General features: G+C 42.3%; 2 protein-coding genes and 1 long non-coding RNA gene across 3 annotated transcripts; 2 read left to right on the top strand and 1 right to left on the bottom strand.

Moving 5' to 3' along the window:
* The first annotated feature begins 1,369 nt into the window (after window positions 1-1,369).
* Window positions 1,370-2,816, top strand: LOC118879425 (uncharacterized). The gene is made up of 4 exons (XM_070999085.1): window positions 1,370-1,955; window positions 2,012-2,228; window positions 2,289-2,416; window positions 2,477-2,816. Exons 1-4 carry the CDS (start codon window positions 1,934-1,936, stop codon window positions 2,614-2,616), a joined length of 507 nt encoding a protein of 168 aa, XP_070855186.1. The 5' UTR covers window positions 1,370-1,933; the 3' UTR covers window positions 2,617-2,816.
* Window positions 2,817-2,841: 25 nt separating this feature from the next.
* On the bottom strand, window positions 2,842-4,908 carry LOC108005495 (uncharacterized). Its single transcript, XR_011605712.1, has 3 exons — window positions 3,589-4,908; window positions 3,401-3,526; window positions 2,842-3,335 (listed from the first exon to the last, which is right to left on the bottom strand). It is a non-coding gene; the product is annotated as an uncharacterized lncRNA (long non-coding RNA).
* Window positions 4,909-5,079: 171 nt separating this feature from the next.
* Window positions 5,080-7,998, top strand: LOC139354864 (probable protein phosphatase CG10417). The gene is made up of 4 exons (XM_070999084.1): window positions 5,080-5,610; window positions 5,674-6,657; window positions 6,711-7,244; window positions 7,298-7,998. Exons 1-4 carry the CDS (start codon window positions 5,500-5,502, stop codon window positions 7,568-7,570), a joined length of 1,902 nt encoding a protein of 633 aa, XP_070855185.1. The 5' UTR covers window positions 5,080-5,499; the 3' UTR covers window positions 7,571-7,998.
* The last annotated feature ends 17,201 nt before the right edge of the window (window positions 7,999-25,199 follow it).

Here is a 25,199-nt window from a genome sequence, read left to right as displayed (position 1 = left end):
TTGAACTCAGCATTTGATCTCATCTTTAATAGAATAATGGTTTGCTATTTTTTTTCTAGAAATTACCAACTTCCAGCACTTTTTTTTTGGCAAGACCCAGCCCTTTTTGCCCCAAATTTGAAACTTAAATTTAAAAAGGAGGAGTCTGCTGGTACACAAAGAAATTAAAATAAAAATAAATGGAATGTTCGACGAATGTTTTTATTTATGAAAATTAGTAGTTTAAAGCTTCCTTTTCGTCCCACGGATGCTTCGCCATCTTTCCCGCTCCACCGCAGTCCAGCTCCGAGTCTCAGGCATATTGGACCTTGAGGAAGTGGGAGCCGGATTGGGAACGGGGTTGATCCGCTGATGCTGCAGGAAGCCGCCCAGCATCCTGGCAGTGGCTGGCTATGGCTTCTCCAACTGTTCCTTAGCGGGCGCCCAATTTTCCTCCTCCCTATAGAAGCCAGCGGGTCCTCCAGCTCCGCTTAAGCTGCCAAGTAGCTGGTGGTGGTGGTGTCCGGAGTCCTAATGGAGAGGTCGTCGGAGATCGTATTACTGGTGGTTCTGCTAAAAAGATACTTCTATTAGTACAACGCGACCAAATTCTTTTGGCCAGATCTTACTTTCTTTGCGAGGACGCGCCCGGCAGGATGTCTATGTAGAGATCGAAGTCCCACTCGGCATGTTCCATCCCACTGGGATTCTCTAGTGGATCTCCTCCAGCACTTCAACTATTCTGCGAATTTTCCCCTTTTGTGGAATTGCTTCCTGTCGGTGAAATCCCGCAATAAAGGGCATAAGCTTGGGTTTGGCGTCCTATTTCATCTGCTCTGACCTTCTGGATTCGATTTTGGGGTTTTCCTTCCATTTTTAATTTTTAGTTTCCACATCGCCTTTGCACGAACACCGCCAAAGATTAAATCGAAAATTCACTCGCAAAATCTGGTATTTGTTCTGGTATTTCCTTAACAGACCCGACGAAAAGCGTTAGCCGCGTATTTGCCTCTCGCTCACTCCTATGGTTAGCTCGCGGTTTTCGTCGATCTAAGTACTAGGCTTAAATTCTTAGAAATATTTTATGAATGAAATGAGTGAGATACTGAATATGTTGAATTTAGGGCGATTTTTACATTTTTTATTGTTGAACTAAATTAATATAAATACCTACATTTGATTAAATTGACGCAAGGCTCTTTAATGTCATTAAGAAGGTTACTAATATTTCCTTGCTAAAATTAATTTTTAGAACCCATTTATATCGTTAACCAATATCGATTTTGAGTGGTGTGTGACCCAAGTTTTCAAAGTTCACCCGCAATGCATGTACCATGGTCTTTCTATCAAGCAGCCGGGCTTGTTGACAAACGGAAAAGAAATCAATTGGAGCAATTTAAAAAAGAAGAGTCTGCCGGTGCACAGAGAAATTACCAAAAAATTAATTGAAATGTTCAAAGAATGTTTTATTTATGTAAATTAGTAGTTTAAAGCTTTTTTCTCTTCCCACGAATGCTTCACCATCTTTTCATCTACAGTCCAGCTCCGAATCCCAATAGACATTATGGACCTTGAGGAAGTGGGAGCCGGATTGAGAACGGGGCTGTTCCGCCTGATGCTGCATGAAGTGGCCCAGCATCCTGGTAATGGCTCCTCCAGCTGCGGGCGACCTTATTTCCTCCTCCCTATAGAAGCCGGCGCGTCCTCCATCTCCGCTTTATAGGGTCTTCCCACAGAGATCCATCCACCAACTACCATCCGTTGAACGGATGGTCCATAAGGTTTTGCCGTTCTGAAAATTTCCCAGTTAGTTCCCCATCCAATTTTAACGGACTACTTTATGCGATAGTTAGGCGATAATTTTGGGTGGAAACCCTAAACTCTTCTTCTTGAAAGTGGAAAGTGGAACATTCACTACAAAAACGTAAACAATGATGACGGGAAACTTTTGAAAATGGAAGGCGACAAAGCAATAGGTATGAACATAAATGCTCTTTATATTTGTAATAATTCATTGCTTTTAATTTTACAGTCAATAATACGCGAACTGCCGGTGGCAAACTGAGGTGGGCTAAGCAGATGGAGGTCCTGCTCATCGACATTTGGCAGGAGAACATCGAGGAGTTGCGCGGAGCCAGAAAAAATGTCCATATATACATGGAGATGGCCCAGACCCTAATGGAAGCTGGGTTTGATGTGTCCTACAAGGACGTCCGAACGAAAATAGAGAACCTTACCAAAAAGTACAGGTAACTTATATGCGCGCAACAACATATTGGAAGTCCACTCAACTATACTTTTCCTTGCAGGCAGGAAAAAAATAAACTGGGGCCAAGCGGTGGCGCTCCTTCCTCGTGGCAGCATTATGAGTTGGTCCACTCGTTTTTAGGCGCATACCGCATCCACAATATGGAGCAGAACACCTTGGAGAACGAGAGTATGTCCCCACACTTATATTTTCGGTTTAAAATTATTTTAAAAAATTTATTTATTGCAGATACTAGGGAATACTTTGTGGAGCTCTTGGATGTCGGCCCAGATGACAGGGAAGCCTCTACCCGCAGCGGCAGTCAACGCTCAGGCAGCACTGCGCCCCTGCTAAGCGCGCAAAGGTGGACCATAAGTCGGAGCTTGTAGAGATTGCTCGAGAAAGACTGGAGGAGCAGAGGGCGCAGACAGAAATATTGTCGAGAATGGCAGACAGCCAGGCAAAATTCCAATCTGATTTTTTGGAGCTTTTAAGAAAATCAACTAATTCCTAATAAATTTATAATTTATAATAAATAGACCAAAATGAAATGTGATATTATAATTAAATAAAAAAACAAACAGATTTATATTTTATGAACTTTATTTGTTACCATTTAGACAATATTGGGAAATAGCTGCGCATATTTTTTCTGCAGGTTGGCTAAAATCTGCAGACATATTAGTCCGATTTGGTTGTTCGCCTAGGTCATGCAGCCTGTTGCCAAGTTTTATTTATAGCGCTGTTGTGCTCATTTAAAATGTTGTGCAAAATGCAGCAGGCTAGAATAACTGCATTATTATTCTTGTAGTGGCTGTCAAGACCTTTCCCAATAAACCGAAATCTTGCCTTTAAATGGCCAAATGCATTTTCTACCACTCGCCTAGCTTTAGACAGATTATAGTTAAAATTTCGCTGTTCTTCGGATGCAGTTGTGGAAAATGGGTCCCCAATAAGCAGCACCGGAACTTGAACGCCACAAATTTCCCTTGTTATTTCGTGAAGAAACGAAGAAGACACAATTTTTCTTGCCAGGCTCGACTTTTGAAATATAGTGGAGTCGTTGCAGCGCCCAGCAGAGCCGATGTTTACATAGGTAAATCTGTATCTGTAGTAAATTTAAAATACAATGCGTTTAGAACATTGTTGAGCTCTTAGAAGAACGCAGTTTACCTGTAATCCACGAGAGCGAATAATACTATTGAGTACCAGCCTTTGTAGTTGTGGTGATCGACTGCTTCTGCTGCTGACGGTTTTATTTCGATGTGACAACCATCTACACATTATACATCTATACATCTATGCATTATACATTATACATTGCTATGACCATAAACTGATTTAATGAATTTATGTCTTACCAATTGCACCTAGACACTGGAAAAATCCGATTGCTTCGAATCCTTTGACACACTCGTCCACTTTTTCTGGAGAAAGATAGTCCGGTGACATGAACTCGCTGGCAAACTCAAAAATGAGTGCACGGCAAAATTCGTGGAGAATTTTGCACACAGTGTTCTGTGCAACTCCAAAAAGCCTTCCGATGAAACGATATTCCGCTGATGATCCCAAGGTGTACAAGACTATAGCGATCCGCTTTTCAAGAGGAACGGCATTTCGCCAGTTGGTGTCCTTCTTCCGCAAAACACCAAGTCGGTCCACCAAAAACGAAAAGGTCCTCTTCTCCATAAGTAAGCTCTCTTTGAAGAACTCGTCGTTGTTTTCCGGTATATCCTTCTCCCAAAATGTCCCGTATCGCTTATGTTTATTATAATTCGCACTCTTAAATCGTATTTTTAATACATTTTAAGAGCACGTACCAGCATCCACACACTTCGTGGCATTTGCTCTTTTGCAGAAAAAATGCTTTCGTACACATCCAATTCGTCGTCATTCCACTCCTCTGAATTGGCTGCCAATAACAGCTGATTCAACTTAAGATTTTGCTGTTGTACAGCAGCCAAAATAATTGGTAAATTGTTCATTTTGGTCTGGCAAAAGCCACTTTAACAATTTTTGCTTGTGTTTTTATTAGTCACAGCTGAACGACAGCTGTTGTCGGATGGTAGATGGTGGATGTGCCCTGTGGGAATCGGAGTTTCACATTTGTCAAAAATCCCAACCGTTTCTAACGAATGGACTGTATGGGAAGGGGGTATTAGCTGCCAAGTAGCTGATGGAGACTGAGTCCGGTGGTTCCTCAATGGAGAGATCGTCGGAGCTCGAGCGAAGTCCCACTCGACATGTTCTTCCCACTGGGATTCTCTAGTGGATCTCCTCCAGCACTTTAACTATTCTGCGAATTTCCCCTGTTGTGGTATTGCTTCCTGCGGTGAATTCCCATAGTAATGAGCAACAGCTTGGATAAGGCGTCCCTTTTTCATCTGCACTGACCTCCCTTAGGGGTTTTCCTTCCATTTTTAATTGTTAAATTCCACACCACTATTGCACGTGAACCGCCAAAGATTAAATTTCTTAGTCCTTGGGCCGCGGCTAACGGAGTTCATCGTAATTCACTTGCTAAGTCTGGTATTTTTCCTGGTATTTTATTAGCTCATCTAAGTACCGCGTTGAAAAACAGACCTAACAAAAAGCATTAGCCGCGCATTTGCCTCTCGCTCACTCGTATGGTTAGCCCGCGGTTTTTGTCGATGTGAGTACTAGGCTTAAGTCAATAACCCAATAAGTCGATTAATTTGTTTGAAAAGGCATGGGAATATTCGACGAACGCAGTCAACAAAACCATACATTTTTTCTGTTGGGAACTGATATTATGGACACAGTGTTCAAAACATGTCATGAAACTATATATATATATATATATATATATGTATACAGACTTGGGAATGTTTAATATAGTTTCATGACCTGTTCGCATACAGAACAACCTAAGGTTGAAATCTTACAGATAATCTTGTTAAAATAATTGTTTATTTTTAGTAAAAAAAATGTGCTCCGGTTTGATAGAACTACCTATACGTATAAGCTAAGGCTTTATCAAGCAAATTTTTTATATTTTTGAAACCATTAAAAGCGAAAAATTGACTAGAACTTTCTGTTCTTCCAAATGAAAATTAAGAATTTTTAAATATAACAAATAAAATATCAAAAATAATAAGGAAGAACCGACTAACAGAAGAAAACAAATTTATCTTTTCCGCGCTTGCGCTGGTAGGACATTGATTTTCCGCTTAAAAGCCATTAACTAAAAGACGGAGCGTGACTTCGCAGTTCTTAAATTCTTATAATACTAAAAAAAATAATATTGCAATATGGGCGCCTACTTGTCACAACCGAATACGGATAAAGCGTCTACAGACGAATTCAATGAGTTGCTTGTCGTTGGTGCCAGCTCCATGCAGGGATGGCGGAACAGCCAAGAGGTAAGCAACAATAATTTTTTTTAGCTGGAAAACATTGATTTAAGTATATTTTAAATTTTTCAGGATGCGCACAATTCTATTTTAAATTTCGACGAAAATACCTCGTTCTTTGCCGTGTATGATGGACACGGTGGAGCGGAGGTAGCACAATATTGTGCCGACAAGTTTCCAGAGTTCCTCAAAAATCTTGAAACTTATAAAAATGGACAACTTGAAGTAGCACTCAAAGATGCATTTTTGGGATTTGACAAAACGCTGCTAGATCCATCGGTAGTCGGAATACTAAAAGAATTGGCAGGCGAACATAACTTCGTCGATGATGAGGAAGATTACGGAGATGATGAAGATTTGGCAGAGTTGCAAGAGGAGAGCAACTTGCCACTTAATGAAGTACTGGAAAAATACAAAGGGCTACCGCAGACACACGATTTGATCATTATGAATGCGGGGAACGAAGAGAATTTAAAATTGTTTTCGCCTTACTTGCGCGGTCGTCGAGCTGCAGCACTAGCCGCCGAAGCTGTTAATAAGGCCGTAATGGACCCCAAAGCTCAGCCAGATGGTTCTTCTACTTCAGCAGCAGCAGCTGCTGCTGCAAAACAGAAACCAATGTACGAACCTACTGACAGCATTAGCAACGGCAGCACTGTCAACCAATTATGCGTCGATAGTGTCTCATTCAAAAATGAGTCTTGTGATGATCAAATCGAAGAATCGAATGAGATGGTCTTTAAGCAAGAGGTGGTAATTTGTTCAGAGCCTATGGGAACAATAACAAGGGAAAAAGGGAACACCACCGAATCAAATAAATTAACCAAATCTGAATCTAACGACATCAGCAAAGTAAATCGAAATGGACAATCCTTAAAAAGCGAGCTCACGATTTCATCTACCAGTAACGATTTTGAAAAGGTTGAAAAAAAATATAATTCTCAAGAAGATGAGTCAACAGATGATGATGACTATGAAGAAAATGACTTGGTCGAGAGTCCCGATATTTCCTCCGGAGAAAGCTCCGAGGACTGTGCTGCAGACGATGATGAAGATGTAAGTTATTAAATCCTTTAATATACATAAGTTTCTATTTAAATTGTTTCTAGACAAATGAGGTTAGTGATGAAGAAGAGACGGATGAAGATCAGAGGGCTAATGATAATTTTTGCGCCAATATGATTGAAGAACCTGGCAAAGATAGTGGATGTACTGCTGTTGTCTGTTTGTTACATGGTCGAGATCTGTTTGTGGCAAACGCTGGAGACTCTCGATGTGTCATATCCCGCAGTGGTCGAGCTATTGAAATGAGTCTCGATCACAAGCCTGAAGATGTCGAAGAAGCCTCGCGCATTATTAGGGCTGGTGGTCGCGTCACTCTTGATGGCCGCGTAAACGGTGGCTTAAATTTGTCTCGAGCTCTTGGAGACCACGCTTACAAAACCAATCTTGAATTGCCAGCTGAAGAACAAATGATATCTGCTTTACCAGACATCAAGAAGCTAATTATTACGCCAGAGGACGAGTTCATGGTATTGGCATGTGATGGTATATGGAACTATATGTCCAGCAAGGAAGTCATTGACTTTGTACGGTTCAGACTAAAAGATAAAAGCAAGAAATTATCAAACATTTGTGAAGAGGTAAGTTTGTGCACTATAAAATACTATGTTATTATAACCATTGATCCTTTTAGCTTTTTGATAATTGTTTAGCTCCCAATACAATGGGTGATGGGACTGGATGCGATAACATGACTGCTGTGATTGTAAGGTTCAAGGAACAGCTACAAGAGGTAGAGGCTGCTATTCATCCAATCGAAACAGATAATTTTTTGGTTAACACATATACGCCAATTGAAAAAGTTTTAAACGTGAAAACTGACCAGAGTGCGATAAAGAGGCGCGCTTCGCCAGAAACCGTTGCTGGAGACACAAATTTAAAAAAAAAATTGAATCTAAATGGTTAAAAAGCAACACCGAGAAGAAAGAAAGCCCTAGTATGAAGCCCTAATAAGTCGCTATTGTTGTTAATTATTTGAAATTCGAAAGCGCTGTCGACTTATTCAACATCTGATTGTAGCGTACATTTTAATTGTAGTAATTGCAACTCATAGTGTTAAGTTCAAAAACCGGAAAACATTTAAAAAATCTATAGACTGCAGATTTATAAAAAACAATTATTCAATTATGCTGTTAAGTTCTTTCTTTCATAAACTATAAAGACCAATTGAAATGAAATATTCATAATGAACTGAATTTTAAGAATACGTACATAAAATTACACTAGCTTACAAAATAAATTTCATGTAATGCTACTCAGCCGTTTAGAGAAGTTCTTGTAACAGATAACCCCCAAGGCGACGAGAGTGCCAATAAAATTTTTATTTCAATTGCATTTGTTATTGATTTTATGTTTAAAATGTAAAAATTGTCATTTACTTAGTTTAGCCTGTCTCGAGTCGGGAACATCAAAAATATTATATTATTAACATAATATATTATTCAAAACGGTAAAATTTCGAATAAAAATCATAAGTTTAACTCACAACCCAGTAATAAAACTTAAAATCGATCACTGGCGGAACAAAAGCTTAGAGTTCTAACCAAACAAATGCCTGGTCTTTAAATATTTCACTTAGAGGCGCAAGGCATAGTTGCTATTTATATAAACAAGAAACTGAATGCTAAGAACGTACTATATGTGTACAATCAGAATCGAAAGCGATAGAATATAAATTCATGTAATGCTTTTTGATATAAGCCTATGTAGGCACATAGTTTACTAACATGCCGAACAAGTAAGGTTCTTGTTTTTTATGTTGAATGCTGATTAAACAAAAAAGAATCTGGAAATCAGCGGGTGAGTGAAGCGACAGTGGGGCATGTTCTATATCTGGTTAATAAAATTTAAATTTCAAAAGTGTCCATGTCTAACACTGCCGAGGATCCATAGGTCTGCAGGGTGTCATCAGCGGAGACGACGTCGACCCAGAGGAGTGGCAAGACGTCTGGCCAGGCGGTTTGAATGCACCAGTAAGCGATCCCTGTGGCGATTTGAGAATTTTGTTATCAACTCAGTAACGGTTGGTACTCCCGTGTCACGAAATAAAACGCCATTTTCGACATAATGGTGCCACTTCACCCCAAGCATCCTCCGTAGGGCCTTTGTGATACCAGTTTGAACTCTTCTTAACGACGTGTCGCAAGCGGGCCTCAGCATGTTATTCCCCAACTAAGGGTCTGGAGAACAATGGCTTTGAAGAACATGAAGGGATAATCCACTATCTGGGCGAAGTAGCCAGTCCATTTTCCAGTCCAGTCCAGTTTCGTCCTTGCTGACCCACAGTCTCGGTCGATCTGACTCTTCCAGCATAGACGTCGGTCTAGGGTAACACCGAGGTACGTTACTTTCTGCTCATGCTTAAGTCTATCACCATCTAAGTAAAGGCTATGGAAGCGGCCAGGTCGAAGAGCAGAGGTGACGTGTTGCGTTTTATCAACGTTCAGCTCAATATTCCATCGAGAGGCCCAACATTCAACATCATTCAATGCAGTATCATCTGCGTAGGTGGCAAGAAGAGTACCACGAGCTACTGGCTTTGGGAGATCAGAAGTGTAAATTGTGTACAAAACCGGGCCAAGGACGCTTCCCTGTGGGACACCAGCTCGAATTTGACGTAGTCCAGAAAGATGTCTACGAATGTCAACGGCAAACATCCTATTGTCCAGAAATGACACAATGAGCTTCCAAAGGCCCTCAGGCAATAGAGGCATTAGCTTTTAGAAAAGACCTTCATGCCAGACCCTATCAAAAGCCTGTCTGACTTTAAAAAAAACGGGCGACCAGTATTTATGACCTTCCAAAGCATCTAGAATGTAATTCACGACTCTGTGAACCTGTTCAGTAGCTGAGTGGCGACTACGGAAACCAAATTGATGGTTTGGTAAAGCGTCTTTAAACGTGTCAATATCCAGGAGTCTATTAAGTTCGATCCGCTCGTAAAAAACGTGGACAAAAGACTTATTGGCCTGTAGGACTAAGTCGAGCACGGATCTTTACCCTTTTTGAAGACCATTGTAACTAGAGCACGCTTTCAAGGGGATGGAAAATGGCCAAGGTTCAGTGACGCATTAAAGAGAAGGCAGAGCTGCTCAATGACAGAGTTAGGGAGTGACCTTGCAACTTTACCATCAATCTTATCCATGCCAAGAGCTTTCACGTACCTCCTCTTCATCCACTGGTCGCACAGTAACAGGAGGACCGAATGAGAGTCCAAACCTAGAAATTGTGGTTCGATCTTCCTGTCCTGTTTCAAAATCGAACGGAGTTAATCGATTTTCGAGATCGTCTGCAAATACTTGTGCTATTTCAGAGACACTGTGAGCCCAAGTGCCATCGCTTCGTTTAAGAGAAAACCTGTAAAGTGCGAAACCATGATCCTGGTTGGGATCAATGGAACTGAGATGATTCACAAAAAATTTCTGATTTCTGACACGACAGCCCTCCACCTTGCCAAGTCCTGGGCATGCCTTGTCCTCATCAAAACTCGGCGAAGTGTACGACCTATTCTGGCCAGGACTGCAATTTCAGGTTTCGAACAAGCCCATGTTGGTGGCGGAATAGGTACACTTCCAGCAGGAGGGGCAGCTTGATGGATCTTGTCTACCAAACTTGAGCAAAGGAGGAGGAGGAAATGCCCGAACACTCAGAGATGGAAAGGTGACTGCACGGGATACCTCTATACAGTTCAAAATCAATGGCAGTCGGAAGATGATCATTGATCCAGGGAAAATGCGTGGGCCCCCCAGTGACCAGAATCTGCATAGTTGAGCTGGAAACAACAGACATCAGAGTGTTTCCACGAGGACGGGACCGTCTGCAACCCCAAATTTCAATCACCTCCAATAATAAAGCGGCTGCCCACAGAACCGAAAAGGCGGCGAAATCCCTCAACTGGCCACGAATGTTGATGATCAGGATGACAGTACACAGCGCAAATCGAAATTCTTCCAAACGGCGTGACAAAATTGATAGCAATGGCTTGCAGGTGAGGCTCAGTTATTGTGGTGCTCAGGTGATAGTCCAGAGACGATTTGATAATGACAGCAGCACCACCACGATTTCTATCATCGGGGTGATTGGCGCAGTGCACTGCATATCCATGAACCAGAAAAAAAGAACGGCTGGTTAAACGTGTCTGTGTAGTGCACAAAGCGTTTTTTGTGCTGCATAAGATGATCAGGTTGGGGGTGCATAAACTAATTAACCACAAGCGAAAAGAGAACCGGTTTACTTCGATCTGGAACTGCAACTGAACCTTTATTAGCAGAAGAGAGATTACATGGGGCTGCTAACAGAGGATTAACAGAGTGTAAATATGTAGTCGATTATTAAATGAAATTATGTTTATTATATTGGGTACAAAGAGAGACCAGCTGAGGGAAAGCTCGAGTTTGACCGAACATCCCGGGATCGGGAATCGTCAATTGTATATGTTTTATTTTAAAAATCAATTTTTAATACTTGTCATAAATATACCCGCTACTCGCTGAGTAAAAGGGCATATTATGGTACATTGTAGTCGTCGGGAAATTGGTAACAGGTAGAGGGAATACATTCCGTAATTTTTTTCTTTTTCTGTCCCTTCGCACAATCTCAGAAATATCGTAGAAATATCAAATGTGTCAAAAAACAATTTCTGGTTTTTTCTTACTCTCACATGGAGGAACGGGAACATCAAAAATATTATATTATTAACATAGAATATTATTCAAATGGTAAAATTTTGAATAAAAATCATAAGTTTAGCTCACAACCCAGTAATAAAACTTAAATTCGATCACTGGTGCAACAAAACAGCACAGTTCTCCAGGCAAAGTTTAGAATTCTAACCAAACAAATGCCAGGTCTTTAAATATTTCACTCAGAGGCGCAAGGCATAGCTAAAAAGATTGACGAATTTCGATTTTATTTATAACGTAGAATATTTTTTCGCTCCGATCGTTATAACTGTGCTTGGGGGGAGGGTTAGTTGCTATTTATATAAACAAGAAACTGAATGCTAAGAACGTACTAAATGTGTACAATCAGAATCGAATGCGATAGAATATAAATTCATGTTATGCTTTTTAATATAAGCCTATGTATGCACATAGTTTACTAACATGCCGCACAAGTAAGCTTCTTGTTTATTATGTTGAATGCTGTTTAAACAAAAAAAATCCCGAAATCAGCGGGTGAGTGTAGCGACAGTGGGGCATGTTCTATATCTGGTTAATAAAATTTAATTTTCAAAAGTCGCCCATGTCTAACACGGCCGAGGATCCATAGGTCTGCAGGGTGTCGTCAGCGGAGACGACTTCGATCCAGAGGAGTGGCAAGACGTCTGGCCAGGCGGTTTGAATGCACCAGTAAGCGATCCCTGTAGCGATTTGAGAATTTTGTTATCAACTCAGTAACGGTTGGTACTCCCGTATCACGAAATAAAACGCCATTTTCGACATAATGGTGCCACTTCACCCCAAGCATCCTCCGTAGGGCCTTTGTGATACCAGTTTGAACTCTTCTTAACGACGTGTCGCAAGCGGGCCTCAGCATGTTATTCCCCAACTAAGGGTCTGGAGAACAATGGCTTTGAAGAACATGATGGGATAATCCACTATCTGGGCGAAGTAGCCAGTCCATTTTCCAGTCCAGTTCAGTTTCGTCCTTGCTGACCCATAGTCTCGGTCGATCTGACTCTTCCAGCATAGACGTCGGTCTAGGGTAACACCGAGGTACATTACTCTCTGCTCATGCTTAAGTCTATTACCATCTAAGTAAAGGCTATGAAAGCGGCCAGGTCGAAGAGCAGAGGTGACGTGTTGCGTTTTATCAACGTTCAGCGCAATATTCCATCGAGAGGCCCAACATTCAACATCATTCAATGCAGTATCATCTGCGTAGGTGGCAAGAAGAGTACCACGAGCTACTGGGTTTGGGAGATCAGAAGTGTAAATTGTGTACAAAACCGGGCCAAGGACGCTTCCCTGTGGAACACCAGCTCGAATTTGACGTAGTCCAGAAAGATGTCTACGAATGTCAACGGCAAACATCCTATTGTCCAGAAATGACACAATGAGCTTCCAAAGACCCTCAGGCAATAGAGGCATTAGCTTTTAGAAAAGACCTTCATGCCAGACCCTATTTAAAGCCTGTCTGACTTTAAAAAAAACGGGCGACCAGTATTTATGACCTTCCAAAGCATCTAGAATGTAGTTCACGACTCTGTGAACCTGTTCAGTAGCTGAGTGGCGACTACGGAAACCAAATTGATGGTTTGGTAAAGCGTATCTAAACGTGTCAATATCCAGGAGTCTATTAAGTTCGATCCGCTCATAAATCTTGGAAAACGTGGACAAAAGACTTATTGGCCTGTAGGACTAAGTCGAGCACGGATCTTTACCCTTTTTGAAGACCATTGTAACTAGAGCACGCTTTCAAGGGGATGGAAAATGGCCAAGGTTCAGTGACGCATTAAAGAGAAGGCAGAGCTGCTCAATGACAGAGTTAGGGAGTGACCTTGCAACTTTACCATCAATCTTATCCATGCCAGGAGCTTTCACGTACCTCCTCTTCATCCACTGGTCGCACAGTAACAGGAGTACCAAATGAGAGTCCAAAGCTAGAAATTGTGGTTCGATCTTCCTGTCCTGTTTCAAAATCGAACGGAGTTAATCGATTTTCGAGATCGTCTGCAAATACTTGTGCTATTTCAGAGACACTGTGAGCCCAAGTGCCATCGCTTCGTTTAAGAGAAAACCTGTAAAGTGCGAAACCATGATCCTGGTTGGGATCAATGGAACTGAGATGATTCACAAAAAATTTCTGATTTCTGACACGACAGCCCTCCACCTTGCCAAGTCCTGGGCATGCCTTGTCCTCATCAAAACTCGGCGAAGTGTACGACCTATTCTGGCCAGGACTGCAATTTCAGGTTTCGAACAAGCCCATGTTGGTGGCGGAATAGGTACACTTCCAGCAGGAGGGGCAGCTTGATGGATCTTGTCTACCAAACTTGAGCAAAGGAGGAGGAGGAAATGCCCGAACACTCAGAGATGGAAAGGTGACTGCACGGGATACCTCTATACAGTTCAAAATCAATGGCAGTCGGAAGATGATCATTGATCCAGGGAAAATGCGTGGGCCCCCCAGTGACCAGAATCTGCATAGTTGAGCTGGAAACAACAGACATCAGAGTGTTTCCACGAGGACGGGACCGTCTGCAACCCCAAATTTCAATCACCTCCAATAATAAAGCGGCTGCCCACAGAACCGAAAAGGCGGCGAAATCCCTCAACTGGCCACGAATGTTGATGATCAGGATGACAGTACACAGCGCAAATCGAAATTCTTCCAAACGGCGTGACAAAATTGATAGCAATGGCTTGCAGGTGAGGCTCAGTTATTGTGGTGCTCAGGTGATAGTCCAGAGACGATTTGATAATGACAGCAGCACCACCACGATTTCTATCATCGGGGTGATTGGCGCAGTGCACTGCATATCCATGAACCAGAAAAAAAGAACGGCTGGTTAAACGTGTCTGTTTAGTGCACAAAGCGTTTTTTGTGCTGCATAAGATGATCAGGTTGGGGGTGCATAAACTAATTAACCACAAGCGAAAAGAGAACCGGTTTACTTCGATCTGGAACTGCAACTGAACCTTTATTAGCAGAAGAGAGATTACATGGGGCTGCTAACAGAGGATTAACAGAGTGTAAATATGTAGTCGATTATTAAATGAAATTATGTTTATTATATTGGGTACAAAGAGAGACCAGCTGAGGGAAAGCTCGAGTTTGACCGAACATCCCGGGATCGGGAATCGTCAATTGTATATGTTTTATTTTAAAAATCAATTTTTAATACTTGTCATAAATATACCCGCTACTCGCTGAGTAAAAGGGCATATTATGGTACATTGTAGTCGTCGGGAAATTGGTAACAGGTAGAGGGAATACATTCCGTAATTTTTTTCTTTTTCTGTCCCTTCGCACAATCTCAGAAATATCGTAGAAATATCAAATGTGTCAAAAAACAATTTCTGGTTTTTTCTTACTCTCACATGGAGGAACGGGAACATCAAAAATATTATATTATTAACATAGAATATTATTCAAATGGTAAAATTTTGAATAAAAATCATAAGTTTAGCTCACAACCCAGTAATAAAACTTAAATTCGATCACTGGCGCAACAAAACAGCACAGTTCTCCAGGCAAAGTTTAGAATTCTAACCAAACAAATGCCAGGTCTTTAAATATTTCACTCAGAGGCGCAAGGCATAGCTAAAAAGATTGACGAATTTCGATTTTATTTATAACGTAGAATATTTTTTCGCTCCGATCGTTATAACTGTGCTTGGGGGGAGGGTTAGTTGCTATTTATATAAACAAGAAACTGAATGCTAGGAACGTACTATATGTATACAATCAGAATCGAATGCGATAGAATATAAATTCATGTTATGCTTTTTAATATAAGCCTATGTATGCACATAGTTTACTAACATGCCGCACAAGTAAGCTTCTTGTTTATTATGTTGAATGCTGTTTAAACAAAAAAAGTCCCGAAATCAGCGGGTGAGTGTAGCGACAGTGGGGCATGTTCTATATCTGGTTAATAAAATTTAATTTTCAAAAGTCGCCCATGTCTAACACGGCCGAGGATCCATAGGTCTGCAGGGTGTCGTCAGCGGAGACGACTTCGATCCAGAGGAGTGGCAAGACGTCTGGCCAGGCGGTTTGAATGCACCAGTAAGCGATCCCTGTAGCGATTTGAGAATTTTGTTATCAACTCAGTAACGGTTGGTACTCCCGTATCACGAAATAAAACGCCATTTTCGACATAATGGTGCCACTTCACCCCAAGCATCCTCCGTAGGGCCTTTGTGATACCAGTTTGAACTCTTCTTAACGACGTGTCGCAAGCGGGCCTCAGCATGTTATTCCCCAACTAAGGGTCTGGAGAACAATGGCTTTGAAGAACATGATGGGATAATCCACTATCTGGGCGAAGTAGCCAGTCCATTTTCCAGTCCAGTTCAGTTTCGTCCTTGCTGACCCATAGTCTCGGTCGATCTGACTCTTCCAGCATAGACGTCGGTCTAGGGTAACACCGAGGTACATTACTCTCTGCTCATGCTTAAGTCTATTACCATCTAAGTAAAGGCTATGAAAGCGGCCAGGTCGAAGAGCAGAGGTGACGTGTTGCGTTTTATCAACGTTCAGCGCAATATTCCATCGAGAGGCCCAACATTCAACATCATTCAATGCAGTATCATCTGCGTAGGTGGCAAGAAGAGTACCACGAGCTACTGGGTTTGGGAGATCAGAAGTGTAAATTGTGTACAAAACCGGGCCAAGGACGCTTCCCTGTGGAACACCAGCTCGAATTTGACGTAGTCCAGAAAGATGTCTACAAATGTCAACGGCAAACATCCTATTGTCCAGAAATGACACAATGAGCTTCCAAAGACCCTCAGGCAATAGAGGCATTAGCTTTTAGAAAAGACCTTCATGCCAGACCCTATTTAAAGCCTGTCTGACTTTAAAAAAAACGGGCGACCTGTATTTATGACCTTCCAAAGCATCTAGAATGTAGTTCACGACTCTGTGAACCTGTTCAGTAGCTGAGTGGCGACTACGGAAACCAAATTGATGGTTTGGTAAAGCGTCTCTAAACGTGTCAATATCCAGGAGTCTATTAAGTTCGATCCGCTCATAAATCTTGGAAAACGTGGACAAAAGACTTATTGGCCTGTAGGACTAAGTCGAGCACGGATCTTTACCCTTTTTGAAGACCATTGTAACTAGAGCACGCTTTCAAGGGGATGGAAAATGGCCAAGGTTCAGTGACGCATTAAAGAGAAGGCAGAGCTGCTCAATGACAGAGTTAGGGAGTGACCTTGCAACTTTACCATCAATCTTATCCATGCCAGGAGCTTTCACGTACCTCCTCTTCATCCACTGGTCGCACAGTAACAGGAGGACCGAATGAGAGTCCAAAGCTAGAAATTGTGGTTCGATCTTCCTGTAAGGTTTCAAAATCGAACGGAGTTAATCGATTTTCGAGATCGTCTGCAAATACTTGTGCTATTTCAGAGACACTGTGAGCCCAAGTGCCATCGCTACGTTTAAGAGAAAACCTGTAAAGTGCGAAACCATGATCCTGGTTGGGATCAATGGAACTGAGATGATTCACAAAAAATTTCTGATTTCTGACACGACAGCCCTCCACCTTGCCAAGTCCTGGGCATGCCTTGTCCTCATCAAAACGCGGCGAAGTGTACGACCTTTTCTGGCCAGGACTGCAATTTCAGGTTTCGAACAAGCCCATGTTGGTGGCGGAATAGGTACACTTCCAGCAGGAGGGGCAGCTTGATGGATCTTGTCTACCAAACTTGAGCAAAGGAGGAGGAGGAAATGCCCGAACACTCAGAGATGGAAAGGTGACTGCACGGGATACCTCTATACAGTTCAAAATCAATGGCAGTCGCAAGATGATCATTGATCCAGGGAAAATGCGTGGGCCCCCCAGTGACCAGAATCTGCATAGTTGAGCTGGAAACAACAGACATCAGAGTGTTTCCACGAGGACGGGACCTTCTGCAACCCCAAATTTCAATCACCTCCAATAATAAAGCGGCTGCCCACAGAACCGAAAGGGCGGCGAAATCCCTCAACTGGCCACGAATGACGATGATCAGGATGACAGTACACAGCGCAAATCGAAATTCTTCCAAACGGCGTGACAAAATTGATAGCAATGGCTTGCAGGTGAGGCTCAGTTATTGTGGTGCTCAGGTGATAGTCCAGAGACGATTTGATAATGACAGCAGCACCACCACGATTTCTATCATCGGGGTGATTGGCGCAGTGCACTGCATATCCATGAACCAGAAAAAAAGAACGGCTGGTTAAACGTGTCTGTTTAGTGCACAAAGCGTTTTTGTGCTGCATAAGATGATCAGGTTGGGGGTGCATAAACTAATTAACCACAAGCGAAAAGAGAACCGGTTTACTTCGATCTGGAACTGCAACTGAACCTTTATTAGCAGAAGAGAGATTACATGGGGCTGCTAACAGAGGATTAACAGAGTGTAAATATGTAGTCGATTATTAAATGAAATTATGTTTATTATATTGGGTACAAAGAGAGACCAGCTGAGGGAAAGCTCGAGTTTGACCGAACATCCCGGGATCGGGAATCGTCAATTGTATATGTTTTATTTTAAAAATCAATTTTTAATACTTGTCATAAATATACCCGCTACTCGCTGAGTAAAAGGGCATATTATGGTACATTGTAGTCGTCGGAAAATTGGTAACAGGTAGAGGGAATACATTCCGTAATTTTTTTCTTTTTCTGTCCCTTCGCACAATCTCAGAAATATCGTAGAAATATCAAATGTGTCAAAAAACAATTTCTGGTTTTTTCTTACTCTCACATGGAGGAACGGGAACATCAAAAATATTATATTATTAACATAATATATTATTCAAATGGTAAAATTTTGAATAAAAATCATAAGTTTAGCTCACAACCCAGTAATAAAACCTAAATTCGATCACTGGCGCAACAAAACAGCACAGTTCTCCAGGCAAAGTTTAGAATTCTAACCAAACAAATGCCAGATCTTTAAATATTTCACTCAGAGGCGCAAAGCATAGCTAAAAAGATTGACAAATTTCGATTTTATTTATAACGTAGAATATTTTTTCGCTCCGATCGTTATAACTGTGCTTGGGGGGGAGGGTTAGTTGCTATTTATATAAACAAGAAACTGAATGCTAGGAACGTACTATGCTTTTTATTATAAACCTATGTATGCACATAGTTTACTAACATGCCGCACAAGTAAGCTTCTTGTTTATTATGTTGAATGCTGTTTAAACAAAAAAAATCCCGACATCAGCGGGTGAGTGTAGCGACAGTGGGGCATGTTCTATATCTGGTCAATAAAATTTAATTTTCAAAAGTCGCCCATGTCTAACACGGCCGAGGATCCATAGGTCTGCAGGGTGTCGTCAGCGGAGACGACGTCGACCCAGAGGAGTGGCAAGACGTCTGGCCAGGCGGTTTGAATGCACCAGTAAGCGATCCCTGTGGCGATTTGAGAATTTTGTTATCAACTCAGTAACGGTTGGTACTCCCGTGTCACGAAATAAAACGCCATTTTCGACATAATGGTGCCACTTCACCCCAAGCATCCTCCGTAGGGCCTTTGTGATGCCAGTTTGAACTATTCTTAACGACGTGTCGCAAGCGGTGCCCCAGCATGTTATTCCCCAACTAAGGGTCGGGAGAACAATGGCCTTGAAGTGCATGAAGGGATAATCCACTATCTGGGCGAAGTAGCCAGTCCATTTTCCAGTCCAGTCCAGTTTCGTCCTTGCTGACCCACAGTCTCGGTCGATCTGACTCTTTCAGCATAGACGTCGGTCTAGGATAACACCGAGGTACATTACTCTATGCTCATGCTTAAGTCTATTACCATCTAAGTAAAGGCTATGAAAGCGGCCAGGTCGAAGAGCAGAGGTGACGTGTTGCGTTTTATCAACGTTCAGCGCAATATTCCATCGACAGGCCCAACATTCCAAATCATTCAAGAAAGTTTGGACACACAACGATGCCGAGAACACGAGGTGCTGACAGTGGCTAGGAATGCAGTATCATCTGCGTAGGTGGCAAGAAGAGTACCACGAGCTACTGAGATCAGAAGTGTAAATTGTGTACAAAACCGGGCCAAGGACGCTTCCCTGTGGGACACCAGCTCGAATTTGACGTAGTCCAGAAAGATGTCTACGAATGTCAACGGCAAACATCCTATTGTCCAGAAATGACACAATGAGCTTCCAAAGACCCTCAGGCAATAGAGGCATTAGCTTTTAGAAAAGACCTTCATGCCAGACCCTATTTAAAGCCTGTCTGACTTTAAAAAAAACGGGCGACTAGTATTTATGACCTTCCAAAGCATCTAGAATGTAGTTCACGACTCTGTGAACCTGTTCAGTAGCTGAGTGGCGACTACGGAAACCAAATTGATGGTTTGGTTAAGCGTCTCTAAACGTGTCAATATCCAGGAGTTTATTAAGTTCGATCCGCTCATAAATCTTGGAAAACGTGGACAAAAGACTTATTGGCCTGTAGGACTAAGTCGAGCACGGATCTTTACCCTTTTTAAAGACCATTGTAACTAGAGCACGCTTTCAAGGGGATGGAAAATGGCCAAGGTTCAGTGACGCATTAAAGAGAAGGCAGAGCTGCTCAATGACAGAGTTAGGGAGTGACCTTGCAACTTTACCATCAATCTTATCCATGCCAGGAGCTTTCACGTACCTCCTCTTCATCCACTGGTCGCACAGTAACAGGAGGACCGAATGAGAGTCCAAAGCTAGAAATTGTGGTTCGATCTTCCTGTCCTGTTTCAAAATCGAACGGAGTTAATCGATTTTCGAGATCTTCTGCAAATACTTGTGCTATTTCAGAGACACTGTGAGCCCAAGTGCCATCGCTTCGTTTAAGAGAAAACCTGTAAAGTGCGAAACCATGATCCTGGTTGGGATCAATGGAACTGAGATGATTCACAAAAAATTTCTGATTTCTGACACGACAGCCCTCCACCTTGCCAAGTCCTGGGCATGCCTTGTCCTCATCAAAACGCGGCGAAGTGTACGACCTTTTCTGGCCAGGACTGCAATTTCAGGTTTCGAACAAGCCCATGTTGGTGGCGGAATAGGTACACTTCCAGCAGGAGGGGCAGCTTGATGGATCTTGTCTACCAAACTTGAGCAAAGGAGGAGGAGGAAATGCCCGAACACTCAGAGATGGAAAGGTGACTGCACGGGATACCTCTATACAGTTCAAAATCAATGGCAGTCGGAAGATGATCATTGATCCAGGACGGGACCGTCTGCAACCCCAAATTTCAATCACCTCCAATAATAAAGCGGCTGCCCACAGAACCGAAAAGGCGGCGAGATCCCTCAACTGGACACGAATGACGATGATCAGGATGACAGTACACAGCGCAAATCGAAATTCTTCCAAACGGCGTGACAAAATTGATAGCAATGGCTTGCAGGTGAGGCTCAGTTATTGTGGTGCTCAGGTGATAGTCCAGAGACGATTTGATAATGACAGCAGCACCACCACGATTTCTATCATCGGGGTGATTGGCGCAAAGCGTTTTTTGTGCTGCATAGATGATCAGGTTGTGGGTGCATAAACTAATTCACCATCCCGGGCTCGGGAATCGTAAATTGCATATGTTTTATTTTAAAAATCAATTTTTATTACTTGTCATAAATATGCCCGCTACTCGCAGAGAATTGGTAACAGGTAGAGCGAATTGTAATTCGTAATTGTTTTCTTTTTCTGTCCCATCGAAGAATCTCAGAAATATCATAAAAATATCAAATGTGTCAAAAAACAATTTCTTTTTTTTTCTTACACTCACACGGAGGAACGGGAACATCAAAAATATTATATTATTAACATAATATATTATTCGAAACGGTAAAATTTCGAATAAAAATCAAAAGTTTAACTCACAACCCAGTAAAGAAACTTAAATTCGATCACTGGCGGAACAAAACAGCACAGTTCTCCAGGCAAAGTTAAGAATTCTAACCAAACAAATGCCAGGTCTTTAAATATTTTACTTAGAGGCGCAAGGCATAGCTAAAAATATTGACGAATTTCGATTATAATTTCGACTATAAAGTCGAATATTTTTTCGTTCCGATCGTTATAATTGAGCTTGGGGTGGGAGGGTTAGTTGCTATTTATATAAACAACATCAGAATCGAATGCGATAGATTATAAATTCATGTTATGCTTTTTGATATAAGCCTATGTAGGCACATAGTTTACTAACATGCCGCACAAGTAAGGTTCTTGTTTTTTATGTTGAATGCTGTTTAAACAAAAAAGAATCTGGAAATCAGCGGGTGAGTGAAGCTACAGTGGGGCATGTTCTATATCTGGTTAATAAAATTTAATTTTCAAAAGTCGCCCATGTCTAACACGGCCGAGGATCCATAGGTCTGCAGGGTGTCGTCAGCGGAGACGACGTCGACCCAGAGGTGTGGCAAGACGTCTGGCCATGCGGTTTGAATGCACCAGTAAGCGATCCCTGTAGCGATTTGAGAATTTTGTAATCAACTCAGAAACGGTTGGTACTCCCGTGTCACGAAATAAAGCGCCATTTTCGACATAATGGTGCCACTTCACCCCAAGCATCCTCCGTAGGGCCTTTGTGATACCAGTTTGAACTCTTCTTAACGACGTGTCGCAAGCGGGCCTCAGCATGTTATTCCCCAACTAAGGGTCGGGAGAACAATGGCCTTGAAGAACATGAAGGGATAATCCACTATCTGGGCGAAGTAGCCAGTCCATTTTCCAGTCCAGTCCAGTTTCGTCCTTGCTGACCCACAGTCTCGGTCGATCTGACTCTTTCAGCATAGACGTCGGTCTAGGGTAACACCGAGGTACATTACTCTCTGCTCATGCTTAAGTCTATTACCATCTAAGTAAAGGCTATGAAAGCGGCCAGGTCGAAGAGCAGAGGTGACGTGTTGCGTTTTATCAACGTTCAGCGCAATATTCCATCGACAGGCCCAACATTCCAAATCATTCAAGAAAGTCTGGACACACAACGATGCCGAGAACACGAGGTGCTGACAGTGGCTAGGAATGCAGTATCATCTGCGTAGGTGGCAAGAAGAGTACCACGAGCTACTGAGATCAGGAGTGTAAATTGTGTACAAAACCGGGCCAAGGACGCTTCCCTGAGGGACACCAGCTCGAATTTGACGTAGTCCAGAAAGATGTCTACGAATGTCAACGGCAAACATCCTATTGTCCAGAAATGACACAATGAGCTTCCAAAGACCCTCAGGCAATAGAGGCATTAGCTTTTAGAAAAGACCTTCATGCCAGACCCTATTTAAAGCCTGTCTGACTTTAAAAAAAACGGGCGACCAGTATTTATGACCTTCCAAAGCATCTAGAATGTAGTTCACGACTCTGTGAACCTGTTCAGTAGCTGAGTGGCGACTACGGAAACCAAATTGATGGTTTGGTAAAGCGTCTCTAAACGTGTCAATATCCAGGAGTCTATTAAGTTCGATCCGCTCATAAATCTTGGAAAACGTGGACAAAAGACTTATTGGCCTGTAGGACTAAGTCGAGCACGGATCTTTACCCTTTTTGAAGACCATTGTAACTAGAGCACGCTTTCAAGGGGATGGAAAATGGCCAAGGTTCAGTGACGCATTAAAGAGAAGGCAGAGCTGCTCAATGACAGAGTTAGGGAGTGACCTTGCAACTTTACCATCAATCTTATCCATGCCAGGAGCTTTCACGTACCTCCTCTTCATCCACTGGTCGCACAGTAACAGGAGGACCGAATGAGAGTCCAAAGCTAGAAAATGTGGTTCGATCTTCCTGTCCTGTTTCAAAATCGAACGGAGTTAATCGATTTTCGAGATCGTCTGCAAATACTTGTGCTATTTCAGAGACACTGTGAGCCCAAGTGCCATCGCTTCGTTTAAGAGAAAACCTGTAAAGTGCGAAACCATGATCCTGGTTGGGATCAATGGAACTGAGATGATTCACAAAAAATTTCTGATTTCTGACACGACAGCCCTCCACCTTGCCAAGTCCTGGGCATGCCTTGTCCTCATCAAAACGCGGCGAAGTGTACGACCTTTTCTGGCCAGGACTGCAATTTCAGGTTTCGAACAAGCCCATGTTGGTGGCGGAATAGGTACACTTCCAGCAGGAGGGGCAGCTTGATGGATCTTGTCTACCAAACTTGAGCAAAGGAGGAGGAGGAAATGCCCGAACACTCAGAGATGGAAAGGTGACTGCACGGGATACCTCTATACAGTTCAAAATCAATGGCAGTCGGAAGATGATCATTGATCCAGGACGGGACCGTCTGCAACCCCAAATTTCAATCACCTCCAATAATAAAGCGGCTGCCCACAGAACCGAAAAGGCGGCGAAATCCCTCAACTGGCCACGAATGACGATGATCAGGATGACAGTACACAGCGCAAATCGAAATTCTTCCAAACTGCGTGACAAAATTGATAGCAATGGCTTGCAGGTGAGGCTCAGTTATTGTGGCGCTCAGGTGATAGTCCAGAGACGATTTGATAATGACAGCAGCACCACCACGATTTCTATCATCGGGGTGATTGGCGCAGTGCACAGCATATCCATGAACCCGAAAAAGAGAACGGCTGGTTAAATGTGTCTGTTTAGTGCAGAAAGCGTTTTTTGTGCTGCATAGATGATCAGGTTGTGGGTGCATAAACTAATTAACCATCCCGGGCTCGGGAATCGTAAATTGCATATGTTTTATTTTAAAAATCAATTTTTATTACTTGTCATAAATATGCCCGCTACTCGCAGAGAATTGGTAACAGGTAGAGCGAATTGTAATTCGTAATTGTTTTCTTTTTCTGTCCCATCGAAGAATCTCAGAAATATCATAAAAATATCAAATGTGTCAAAAAACAATTTCTTTTTTTTTCTTACACTCACACGGAGGAACGGGAACATCAAAAATATTATATTATTAACATAATATATTATTCAAAACGGTAAAATTTCGAATAAAAATCAAAAGTTTAACTCACAACCCAGTAAAGAAACTTAAATTCGATCACTGGCGGAACAAAACAGCACAGTTCTCCAGGCAAAGTTAAGAATTCTAACCAAACAAATGCCAGGTCTTTAAATATTTTACTTAGAGGCGCAAGGCATAGCTAAAAAGATTGACGAATTTCGATTATAATTTCGACTATAAAGTCGAATATTTTTTCGTTCCGATCGTTATAATTGAGCTTGGGGTGGGAGGGTTAGTTTTTATTTATATAAACAACATCAGAATCGAATGCGATAGATTATAAATTCATGTTATGCTTTTTGATATAAGCCTATGTATGCACATAGTTTACTAACATGCCGCACAATTAAGCTTCTTGTTTATTATGTTGAATGCTGTTTAAACAAAAAAAATCCCGAAATCAGCGGGTGAGTGTAGCGACAGTGGGGCATGTTCTATATCTGGTTAATAAAATTTAATTTTCAAAAGTCGCCCATGTCTAACACGGCCGAGGATCCATAGGTCTGCAGGGTGTCGTCAGCGGAGACGACGTCGACCCGGAGGAGTGGCAAGACGTCTGGCCAGGCGGTTTGAATGCACCAGTAAGCGATCCCTGTAGCGATTTGAGAATTTTGTTATCAACTCAGTAACGGTTGGTACTCCCGTGTCCGGAAAAAAACGCCATTTTCGACATAATGGTGCCACTTCACCCCAAGCATCCTCCGTAGGGCCTTTGTGATGCCAGCTTGAACTATTCTTAACGACGTGTCGCAAGCGGTGCCCCAGCATGTTATTCCCCAACTAAGGGTCGGGAGAACAATGGCCTTGAAGTGCATGAAGGGATAATCCACTATCTGGGCGAAATAGCCAGTCCATTTTCCAGTCCAGTCCAGTTTCGTCCTTGTTGACCCACAGTCTCGGTCGATCTGACTC

This window comes from Drosophila suzukii, unplaced genomic scaffold, assembly GCF_043229965.1.
Source record: "Drosophila suzukii unplaced genomic scaffold, CBGP_Dsuzu_IsoJpt1.0 scf_4, whole genome shotgun sequence".
Classification (NCBI taxonomy): Eukaryota; Metazoa; Arthropoda; class Insecta; order Diptera; family Drosophilidae; genus Drosophila; species Drosophila suzukii.
Note: the sequence above shows the minus strand (reverse complement) of the source record. Positions and strands in the feature narration are given on the sequence as shown.